Source organism: Felis catus, chromosome C2 (assembly GCF_018350175.1).
Source record: "Felis catus isolate Fca126 chromosome C2, F.catus_Fca126_mat1.0, whole genome shotgun sequence".
NCBI lineage: Eukaryota > Metazoa > Chordata > Mammalia > Carnivora > Felidae > Felis > Felis catus.
The window spans coordinates 95,911,480-95,923,809 of record NC_058376.1 but is presented as its reverse complement, the minus strand read 5'-3'; the positions used below and the strand labels follow the sequence as shown (position 1 = coordinate 95,923,809).

The window sequence follows — 12,330 nt, the reverse complement described above, 5'->3', positions numbered from 1 at the left end:
GAGCGACTCAAACACTTGCTGCTCATTTCGTAGACCATTCCATTGACAGATGCAGAGACAGTGGTGCCTGGGAGAGCTTTTCTCAACTCCTGCCACAGGACACTTTCAGGAAGACTCATTTGTCCTTCTTGTCACTAGAGACTACTTACATGGCACCCTCACCAAGTTCCTCTGTACTAACACAGTACTAACGTGATAACGCTAAAATAACAAAAGCCTTACTTTTTCATTTTTTTTAATGTTTATTTCTGAGAGAGAGTGTGAACGGGGGAGGGGCAGAGACAGAGGGAGACAGAGTCCGAGGCAGGCTCCAGGCTCTGAGCTGTCAGCACAGAGCCCGACACGGGGCTCAGGCCTACGAACCATGAGATCATGACCTGAGCCGAAGTCAGACGCTCAACCGACTGAGTCACCCGGACGCCCCTAAAAGCTTTCCATTTATTGAACACCTATTATGTACGAGTGCTGCACCTACCCCATGTGCCAGCGTTTGAGACACGTATAAAATACATCATCCTTTTGGAAGGAAAAATGAATATGCAAAAAAGGTCACTGACAGTGACTTTTTAGAGGTTTTATAAATGAAAATGTACAATTTAAAACATATAAAAAAAAGTTTACTGGAATCCACTACAAAAGTGTAAGTTCTAAATGTGCAGTAATATTCTACTAACCCTGACAAAGTATAAAAACCACATAGCTAAAAAGAAATACTATATTGGTACCAGTGAAAATTAATGGTAGGACTTGAGTAGTAATCAATTTAGATTTAAATATTAGGAGAGTAATAAGAACACTACCTCTCCAAAGTGTGTCTGGCAGATTGCTATTTTTTCTATTATAATTTATTGTCAAATTGGCTAACATACAGTGTGTAAAGTGTGCTCTTGGTTTTTGGGGTAGATTCCTGTGGTTCATCGCTTACATACAACACCCAGTGCTCATCCCAACAGGTGCCCTCCTCAATGCCCATCACCCCTCTTCCCTTCTCCTCCTCCCACCCCCCCCAACCCTCAGTTTGTTCTCTGTGTTTAAGAGTCTCTTATGGCTTGCCTCCCTCCCTCTCTGTTTGTAACTATTTTTTCCTCTTCCCTTCCCCCATGGCCTTCTGTTAAGTTTCTCAAGATCCACATGAGTGAAAATATATGATATCTGTCCTTCTCTGACTGACTTACTTCACTCAGCATAATACCATCCAGTTCCATCCACCTTGCTGCAAATGCCAGGATTTCATTCTTTCTCATTGCCAAGTAATATTCTATTGTATATATAAACCACATCTTCTTTATCCATTCATCAGTTGATGGACATTTGAGCTCTTTCCATGATTTGGCTATTGTTGAAAGCGCTGCTATAAACATTGGGGTACATGTTCCCCTACGAATCAGCACTCCTGTATCCCTTGGGTAAATTCCTAGTAGTGTTATTGCTGGGTCATAGGATACTTCCATTTTTAATATTTTGAGGAACCTCCACACTGTTTTCCAGAGTGGCTGTACCAGTTTGCATTCCCACCAACAGTGTAAGAGGGTTCCTGTTTCTCCACATCCTCACCAACATCTGTTGTTGCCTAAGTTGTTAATTTTAGCCACTCTGACCGGTGTGAGGTGATATCTCAGTGTGGCTTTGATCTGTATTTACCTGATGATGAGTGATGTTGAGAATCTTTTCATGTGTCTGTTAGCCATCTGGATGTCTTCTTTGGAAAAGTGTCTATTCTTGTCTTCTGCCCATTTCTTCACTGGATCATTTATTTTTCAGGTGTTGAGTTTGGTAAGTTCTTTATAGATTTTGGATACTAGTCCTTTATCTCATATGTCATTTGCAAATATCTTTTCCCATTCCACTGGTTGCCTTTTAGTTTTGTTGATTGTTTCCTTTGCAGTACAGAAGCTTTTTATCTTGATGAGGTCCCAAAAGTTTATTTTTGCTTTTAATTCCCTTGCCTTTGGAGATGTGTTGAGTAAGAAATTGCTGTGGCTGAGGTCAAAGAAGTTGTTGCCTGCTTTCTCCTCTAGGGTTTTGATGGTTTCCTGTCTCACATTTAGGTCTTTTATCCATTTTGAGGGTTTTTGTGTGTGTGTGTGTGTGTGTGTGTATGGTGAAATAAAGTGGCCTTCTTCATTCTTCTGCATGTTGCTGTCCAGTTCTCCCAGTTTGCTAAAGAGACTGTATTTTTTCCATTGGATACTCTTTCCTGCTTTGTCAAAATTAGTTGGCCATACATTTGTAGGTCCAATTCTGGGCTCTCTATTCTATTCCATTCTGGGTCTATATGTCTGTTTTTGTGCCAATACCATACTGTCTTGATGATTACAGCTTTGTAATAGAGGCTAAAGTCTGGGATTGTGATGTCTCCTGCTTTGGTTTTCTTCTTCAATATTACTTTGGCTATTTGGGGTCTTTTGTGGTTTCATACAAATTTTAGGATTGTTTGTTCTAACTTTGAGAAGAATGTCAGGGCAATTTTGATTGGGATTGCATTGAATGTGTAGATTGCTATTTTTAAGCAAACACCTATAGGGTGTGGTCTGTGTAGGGATGGTTGATGTTGCCTCATTCTCCCAGTAGGAGGCAGCACCATCCACAATTTTATCTCTTTACACAGGCCTTCCATTTCTATCAGGGTGCATTGCATACAATGTATTTTATTTTGGGTATGGTTGCCAGATTTAGGAAAACAGAAACAGCCTGTCCAATTAAATTGAGACTTCAAGTAAACAAGGAATCATGGCTTAGTAAAAGTATGCCCCAAATATTGCATGTGTTTTATGTGGCAACCCGAATTTTGAGTAGAGCAGAAGCGAGTCAGGGATGGGGGGATGGGGAGGGACTAACTCTTGCATGCAGTGAGTCCAGGACATTTTGTTAAGCTTAATTCAAAGAGTCTCAATCACACTGTTTCATAGATTTAGAACCTGAGACACAGAGAGACTGTAAGTAGCAGAGTCAGAATGTGAACCTAGAACAGACTGCTCCAGAACCCATTATGTGTGTGTATGTGTTTAAATTTTTGGGTTAGGGGGTATCTGGGTGGCCCAGACAGTTAAGCGTGACTTCTGTTCAGGTCATGCTCTCAAAGTTTGTGGGTTAGAGCCCCGTGTCTGGCTCTGTGCTGACAGTTCAGAGCCTGGAGCCTGCTTCAGATTCTGTGTCTCCCTCTCTCTCCACTCCTCCCTGGCTCATGTTCTCTCTCACCCTCGCTCTCAAAAATAAATGAACATTAAAAAATTTTTAATACGTAAATAATTTTTTGTGTTAAAATATTTCTCTGCATGATACCTTATGCTTTCTCTTTTGTTTTTAAGACTTTATCCCCATAGGATCGACCTACGATCATGCTCAAGTTCCAGCCTTCCCAAACCTTTTTCTTCTCAAGCCACTATTCTGTCAATCATTTCCTTTACTGTCAAATGTTTGGAAAAGGTGGTTTGTACTTGCTGGTCTCACTTCACCACATTTACCAATCAACCTCTATGTTCTGGTGACCACATTCACCTATTCAAACAAATTGTTTCTCAAAGGTCACCCGCAGACAGATTCAGGACTCTCTTCTCAGACCACATCCTGCTTGGGCATTCTGTAACGGTTGATCTGATGGGCAAGTCTAAGACCGCAGAAGTGGAAGACTTGGTTCAAATTGTGGGTCCTGCAGGTGAGCAAGTAATTTGGCTTCTGTGAGCTTTGGGTGATTCATCTGTAAAACAGAAACTCTAATTTCTGCCTTGTTCATTTCTCAGGAGCATGGTGACTTACATTTCCTAGGGCTTCCCAGGGAGATGGGACTCTGCAGGGCCTTTTACATGAGAGGTATGTTATAAATATTTGTTGAATGAACAAACAATTGAATGAATGGATGAATGAATGAATGAATGAATGAATGAATATTAGCTTTAAAGTTCCTTAATTACCAAAACAAATCAACATGATAGACTTTTATCGAATGCCTCAGTATAAATATAAGTACTAATTTATGAGATCCATGGACATGAACTTACAAACCATATATTTCATTTTTTTTAATACATAAAACCCTTTCTTCGAAGGATAGCTTATGTCACAGCTCAAGATATAAGGCAGTCGAGTCAGAGCTGCTACCAGTTGGCTGAGTTGTGGTGACTGGTGCCTTATGGAGAGCACAAAGTTGTGACACGTGAACAGTTCTACGGAGTGATTCGGGACCTTTTCCTGACTGCTTTACCGCTGAGACAAGCCCCTGCTTCTCCATGTGATTCTGTGAGCTAAGCAGTATCTTCACATTAAGTTCTTTTCCAACTTATATCTGCCAGGGTTGGTTTCTTGGTCATAAACAACCACGAATCCCAGTGGTTTCATAAAACATAATAATGTTTGTATGTTTGTAACGTGGGTGTTGCTGTGCAGGGAACCAAGATAACAAGTTCCTGTTTTCCATGAGCTACGTGTCCAATGGAAAAGGCAGGAGCACCTGGATGACTCACTTGGTTAAGCATCTGACTTTTGGTTTCAGCTCAGGTCATGATTGCACAGTTCGTGGGTTTAAGTCCCACATTGGGCTCGGTGCTGACAGCGTGAAACTGCTTGGGATTCTCTCTCTCTCCTCTCTGCAACTCCCCTGCTTGCTTGCTCTCTCTCTCAAAATAAATAAACATTAAAAAAAAAAAAACAGGCAGAGAGGAAATCCATGCGCACAATACAGAGGAGAAGTGCAATGGTGGAGGCAGGCAGAGGGTGCATGAGCGCACGATAGTGACAGTAAGCACCTCAGCTCCCATGGGCAGGTCATGGCAATCTTTCAAGAGAAAAGGGTGTGTGAATGCACCTTAAGAGGGAATGAGAGTCAGTCAGGTGGGTGGAAATGAGGGAAGGATAAATGGGGGGAGGGGTGCAGGAGGGTGGTGACACAAGGGAAGGTCTTTGTAGGCACAGGGAACCCCTTTCCAAGAATGTGGCCAGCTCCGGAAACTGCAAGTAAATCTGAATGTCAGGAGTAGAGGTTGGGGGAAGGCAGGGGTCACGAAGAGAGATCCATCTGATCACAAACACCTTGAAGACCATGTTTGGGATTGTGGACATTCTCTTCAAGGCAAGAAAGACTCCGTGAAGGATTTTAAGCAGCTGAAAGATATCATATCTGTGATTGAGGAAGAGGACCCAGTGGCACTATGGAGTACAGGCTGGCAAGAGAGCAAGAATAGAAGCAGAGCAACCAGTTAGGAAGCTGTTTCAGTGGTCTAGGCAAAAAAACAAAAAACAAAAAACAAAAAACAAAAACCAATGAAAGCCAGAACAACAATGGAGAGGAGGAACCGGATCCAAGAGTCATTTTGGGGGCAGAATTAACATGACTCCAGGTACCACTGAATTTGGGGAGACGTGGAAATGGACAAGCCATGCATGGCTTGAGTGGCCAGTGTTGGCCAGTGGGGAAAACCAGCTGCCTGGCCTTGCACTATGAATTTAATCGTGGTTATAGGTATTCATTAACTATGCTCCTAAAACTTCAACTCATACTTTAGAACAAATATCAACAATTTTCTGATAGAGGTTGTCTTTATTTTTAAGTAGACTTTAACTTCCTATTTCTAAAAAATATTTAAAATATACTTAATCTGGGGCGCCTGGGTGGCGCAGTCGGTTAGGCGTCCGACTTCAGCTCAGGTCACGATCTCTCGGTCCGTGAGTTCGAGCCCCGCGTCGGGCTCTGGGTGATGGCTCAGAGCCTGGAGCCTGCTTCCATTTCTGCATCTCCCTCTCTCTCTGCCCCTCCCCCGTTCATGCTCTGTCTCTGTCTCAAAAATAAATAAACGTTAAAAAAATTTTTTTTAAATAAAAATAAAAAATAAAATATACTTAATCTACATTCAAATAAAATTATATATATTTTTTTTTGAGAGAGAGAGAGAGAGAGAGAGAGAGAGAGAAGCATGAGCAGTTTAGAGGGGCAGAGAGAGAAAGAAAGAGAATCTTAAGCAGACTCCATGGTCAGTGGGGAGCCCAACACGGGACTTGATACCACAACCCTGGGATCATGACCTGGGCCAAAATCTAAAGTTGGAGGCTCAACCAACCGAGTTAGCCAAATGATATTATTTTTGGTATTTGTTGCAAATAATCTGACAGAAATGAGGGTAGGTATAAATGAAACAAGATTGGCCATGGGTTGATAATTGTTAGAGGGAAGTGATCATGGGGGGTCCTTATACTATTCTCTCTACTTTTGGGTATGTTTGCATTAAAAGATTAAAATGCTTAAAAATACATTTAATCTAATAGATTATACATATATATATTATACATATATATGTATTAATTTTTTTAATGTTTGTTTATTTCTGAGACAGAGTATGAGTGGGGGAGGGGCAGAGAGAGAGGGAGACACAGAATCAGAAGCAGGCTCCAGGTTCTGAGCTGTCAGCACAGAGCCCAAGAAGGGGCTCGAACTCACAAACCGTGAGATCATGACCTGAGCCAAAGTCAGTCGCTCAACTGACTGAGCCACCCAGGCGCCCCTCTAATAGACAATATATTAATGGCATTGTACATGACACATAGCTTTAAGGAAAGATTGGGCAATATTTATTTTCATAACCCTTGAGTTTGTCATCTCTGTTCTAAGAATTTGTACTAAAAAACAAGGCTGAAATACAATGACGTATGGAAGAGGCAAGAGGGAAAGACAAAAATACTCACTGACAGGCACAGGATGGAATATCATGCAGCTGTTAAAATTAGGCATATAAACATCATGTAGCAACGTGGGGATTCAGCAGTATAAAAATATGTTTCAGAAGTAGGACCACAGCTCCGTGTAAGCTCAAGAGGGATTTGCAAGCTATTATTATAACTGCAAAAGATGCCCATTCTGGCCCCCAGCTACCTCCTCCGTGACTGTCCTATTACTTTTATCCTCTCTCCTCTCATCCTGCTTCAGCACCCCTGACCTTGGGCTCGCTCTCAAGTATTCCAGGCTCAGTCCCACCCTGGACCTCCACATTTATAGCTGCCTTTGCCTGGTAAGCTATTCCCACAGGCATCTACGTGACTGGCTTTATTCATTCACTCTACTTGGCTTACTTTATTCAGATCTCTGCTCAGGTGCCACCAAATCAGAGACTCCTTCCCTGCAACCCCATCTAAAGTAGTACCCCATCCATCATTCTTAGTCTCCTTAGCCTGCTTTTGTTTCTTTGTATCATTTATCACGCTGAAATTATGTCTGCATCTGGTTCCTTGTGTACATAAGGTCCTGTGTTATGTGGCTGCATTTCTAACACAATAATGGCTGACATACAGTAGGTACTCGATCAATGTTTATTGACTGGCTGGTTGACCATAAATGCATGTATATGAACAAAATACTGTATCAAAATGAAAGGAAACAAGGTATTTTCTCTATACCTTCCTGTAGTGTTACATGTAATTTAAATGCTAATAATTTAAAAGTAAAATTCTTGAAGTATTGAAAGCATTTAAGTAACATAGTAAATGCTTAGAATAGAAACTCATATTAGGTTTAGTTTAACCCATATGATGTCTTTCGGGGGAAACATTATTCTAAAAAATAGAGAAATAACAGCAGTCAGTTTACCAGCATCTAAGATGTTTTCTGTTTTCTGTGCGTCATCGCTGGGTTGGAAATCAGCAGCTTCAAGATCATTGCTCTTTTGTCTGCTTTCAGCTTTGGTGGGCCTGAGTTTTGAGCTCCTGAAGAATTTGTTGACAAACGAAGTCCGGGGTTTGGTTTCTCCATCTGAGGAATTTTTCTTCCTTCTTTGACTCATGGTCAAGTTGAAAGTGGTCTTTCTCAATAAGACATCTTCCTGTTGTTTTCAGTTTCTGGGATCACCAAGAAGCAAAAGACTCTGTCAAGACCGTGTGAAATCAGAATTTCCTTACATGAGCTTTTATTTCCCCCCTTTCTTTGTTTTTATTACTGGTAATGTTTAATGTAAAAATAAGAATGATGTAACCCAGGATCCGGGAACCAACAGATGGTGGCAGATACACATCTAAAGCAAACTTGGGTTTTTAACTTTGCCCTACTTTATTGTGTGAAATACAGGTCGTTAAACACCACTTTGGCAAATGCATCAAATGTGTTAATACATTTGAAATTTCGGCAATTATAGTTACCTTCTGAGGGACAGTAGTAAAAGAGGACTTAGCATGTCTCTAAACTGGCCCTTTGCAAAACTATCACCCAGGGGGGTTGCCGTCAGTAAGCCCAGCCTCCTCTCAGCACCTCCTCTGATGCTGCTTCTCCTGGCTTCTTCCCTTTTTCCCCTCCAGCCCTGCACCGCCACCCCCATTAGAGACACGCTGGCAGCAAAAACTTCGCTCACTCCATAAACAGAACCTACTCTGGGTCAGATACTGTTCTAGATGCGAGATTCAATGATGAGCAAGGTACAGCTGACATCTTTGATGGAGGCTTAACCTAGTGGGAAGATAAGCCTGTAAGCCAAAGAGTCCACTGGGGTAAGAGTCATCAGGGAAGACAGACCTGAGTAAGTAGGCAGGGAAGGCTCAGTGGGGCTATGCTTGCCTTGCAGAACAGACTTTGAACATTGCCTGGATTTTGAAGAATGGGAAGTTAAACAAGAGAGAGAAAAGGGTCCCAAGTAGAAAAATGAGGCTCAAAAGCTTCAGGCATGAAGGACTGCAAAAGCCTCTGGTTGGCTCCACCAGTGAATTCTGGTTCACCTGGAACAAAGGATGTGGGGAATGGAGGTGAGGAGTGTGAGTTAAGGCTAAAGATTCCTAAGGGGTGATCTATTGCCCCCTTCTGAGATTTGCTTTCATTCTAAGGGAGGGTTAAATACTTAAATTGGGGATAAAACTGTCAATGGATGGGGCGCCTGGGTGGCTCAGTCCGTTAAACATCCAACTTCAGCTCAGGTTATGATCTTGCAGTTTGTGAGTTCGAGCCCTGCGTAGGGTTCTGTGCTGACAGCTCAGAGCCTGGAGGCTGCCAGATTCTGCGTCTCCTCTCTCTGCCCCTCCCATGCTCATGCTCTGTCGCTGTCTCTCTAAAGACAAAAACAATTTTTTAGTCTTCTCTAAAAACAAAAAACAAAAAACAAAAAACAAAAAAAAAAAACCTGTCAATGGAATTTTAGATTTTGTTAATAAAATTTAGGTCCCATTCTTGGGCCAGGGCCTAATGACTATTCTTGAAATTACAATGTTCATGGCTTCTCCCCCATAAGATAGGTCTTTTCTGTAATAGTACGTTCAAGAATGACTCAAGGAACATTTTGCAGAGGGGCTTCTAAAATGACCTTGGAGAGTCCACCTCCAAGCCAGGAAGAAGTAATAATATTCTATACACCTGGAGCATTATTTTAGAAGTCAAAATTAAGCATCTTTTTCTTTCTAAATTTTCTTTTCAAACTAGAACAGGGTGGAGCCCAGGTTTACCCACGAACAGACAGCAATGGAACCAGACAGTTGGCCCCAGTGCAGCCCTACCACTGACCAAGCTTCAGTGGGTTAGGTGGGGGGAAAAGACCACTGGCTAATGAACCCAGCCACAACCAGCAGCCCTGGCTGTCCCATCCTGATTCCATCATCACCTTATGGGCCCTTGTCCTTTTGCTGGTCCTCTGGTCCCCACTTAAGACTCCCCTCATGGTCATTTTCATGCAATGTCACCGTTTGTTGATTTATACAGAGCCGTTCTCTGGAGTGCCATCCCACTAAATGGTTTCACTTCTCTCCCCACTAAATGCGCTGACTTCAATTCCCAAGTCTTAAGAAAACACTGCTGGATGATGCTCCAGGATGTGGTAATTTACCCAAGTGAAACCCCACCCAGCCTGTGAGGCCCCTCTGGGTTGTCTGCAGACAAGTACACAGTGGGCAGAATGGGAAGGAGGCCAGCGGAGGCAAGGCACAACACAGGACGCAGGACTCAAGGGGATGGAAGAGGAAACAAAAGTTCAGTAGGGGAACCGGCAAGGCAGAAAGGAGAGAAAGGCAAGGGAAGGAAACAACAGAGAGGAAGCCAGGGAATTAGAAAAAGACCAAGTATAAGGAAGGCAGATGTGTGAGTGCCAAGTAGAAAGTATCTGCACGTTTCTCAATAGGCAGCAGGGAAGTAGTGGGTTACCATGCTCATTCTGAAAAAAATAATTTTTTGCCCCAAAATGGGTTCAGGAAATTCCTCTCTATATACAAACTTGAACAAGTACTCTGGCTTCCCATGCCAATTCAGGCTTACGCAGACCTTCCATTTTCCCTTTGCCCCTATACTGGGCTTCACGGTGTGGAGGCAAACCCTGGAAACGGAATTGGGAAATTTGCAGATCACAACACAACAACCAGACTGCAGCAGCTAAACACTGGGCTTTGTCTCTTCTCCCAGGATCAGACACGCTTATTTAAGAGCCCTTTGAGGAAACTAAGGGCTGGCGTTTCAATTCAACTTAACATTAATTGAGTAGTTATTCTTTTGATATTTACTATATTATCAGTAGGTAAGGTTTTTTGCCATGAAACCCCAAGGATAATACATATTTGACATGTTATTTCTCTTGCAACCAAGCTGTTATTTATTCGGGGGAAGTGAGAAATGCCTTTTCTTTCTTTTCCATCCTCAGGTTTGGCCTTACCACTTATGTAAAATTTTTGAGCCAGCGTTTCAGAGTGAGTCATATTTTCAACGCTGCTTGTTAAAGGGAGATGCATTTTTCTTTCTCCACAAAACTTACTTCACTAAAAAGGAAGTCCTGACACATGCTACAACATGAATGAAACTTGAAGACATTATACTAAGTGAAATAAGCTGGTCACAAAAAGACAAATATGGAATGGTTCCACTTATGCGAGGTATCTAAGTAGTCAAGTTCATAGAAACAGAAAATAGAATGGTGGCTGCCAGGGGCGGAGACAAGAGGAAAATGGGGAGTTGTTTAATGGTTACAGAGTTTCAGTTTTACAGAAGGAAAGTTCATGCACAACAGTGTGAATATATTTAAAACTACTGAATTGTACACTTAAAAATGGATATGATGGGGGGCACCTGACTGGCTCAGTTGGCAAAATATGCAACTCTTGATCTCGGGGCTGTGGGTTCCAGACCCATGTTGGGTGTAGAGATTACTTAAAAATAAAATCTTCCAAAAAATGGTTAAGATGGTTAATTTTATGTTATGTGGGTTTTTTTTAACACAATTAAGAATCATATATATATATACATATATACATATATATATACATGTATATATGTATATATATATATATAATTCAGAGGACTAGGACATTAAATGTAAGGAAGTTTTAGAAAAACCTTAATTTCTGCTTTCATTTTCCTTATGTATATACAAGTGTGATATGATTTTCTAAAATCAATGCCTAAATATGCCTAAATAGGTTTTAATGAATATAAAGTAAAAATCCTAGGTAATTAAAAAAAAAAAAAACTATTACGTGGCATGCATGGGTTTAGTTCAGCCCAATTCAGAACACTTCTCTAGAAAACACATTATCATAGATTTATTTCTAGCATTATCATTAATACAACTATTCTCAGTTTAAGCAGAAAAGGAACTTATTAAAAGGATGGCAGAGGTAAACATGTATTTGCTTCTGCTTTTGAACTCCATTTAAATAACAAGGGATTTTTAAAAAAACACTTCATCGATCTCTAAGGATAAGGAGAACTGGGTAGATGCCAACAAAATTTTGGAATCTAGAGAGCATAAGAAAGAACTTAACTGACTTTAAATTTAAGTGCCTGTAAGAGTTGGGGAACAAATGCTAAAAATTTCAGAATCCCCAAAGACTTCATAAGTGAACCAATAATTGTCCTAGGCAACTCTGAAGGAAGAGGTAAGTATGGGTGGAGCTCAAAACAGAGTGAGTAGTTAAAAATCTGTAAGAAGTTTTGTTGTTTTTTTTTTTTTAAGATTTTATTTTTAAGTAATCTCTATACTCAACATTGGGCTCAAATTCACAACCCTGAAATGAAGAGTCACACCCTCTACTGACTGAGCTAGACAGGCATCTCAATTTGTAAGAAGTTAAATAATTAAATTTTATTTCTCACCCCAGGGCAGACAAGAGATGGCCTCGTTCCCACCCTGGCAAAAGATGGAAAGTTTATTTTTAGGACAAGTTGAAACATAGAGGATCTGGACACGGAGACACTGGTCATGTTTTCAGTGCCTGATTAGATAGGGAAGTTAAGGAAGGTCTCTATGTCTCTATATTGAACCATGAGACCCCTCCTTGCTCCTCCTTTAGTTCCTCTAAGAACACACTGGCAATTAAGCTTGATCACCCTCTATCCCCACCCCATGGAGGTACATGGGAGTACACCAAGCTGGGGAAAGTGATACTGACTGT

General features: G+C 41.3%; 1 protein-coding gene and 1 long non-coding RNA gene across 4 annotated transcripts in view; one reads left to right on the top strand and one right to left on the bottom strand.

Annotated features, from left to right (window-relative positions):
- LRRC31 (leucine rich repeat containing 31) overlaps nt 1-7,763 on the bottom strand; it is a 33,400-nt gene extending 25,637 nt beyond the window's left edge. For all 3 annotated transcript variants that reach the window (XM_045037290.1, XM_045037291.1, XM_003991956.4), the window contains exon 1: nt 7,571-7,763. In XM_045037290.1, coding sequence (XP_044893225.1) covers nt 7,571-7,763 — 193 coding nt within the window. The remainder of the gene's footprint in view (nt 1-7,570) is intronic.
- Nucleotides 3,343-7,783, top strand: LOC123380034. Its single transcript, XR_006585272.1, has 3 exons — nt 3,343-3,655; nt 3,741-3,810; nt 7,661-7,783. It is a non-coding gene; the product is annotated as an uncharacterized LOC123380034 (long non-coding RNA).
- The last annotated feature ends 4,547 nt before the right edge of the window (nt 7,784-12,330 follow it).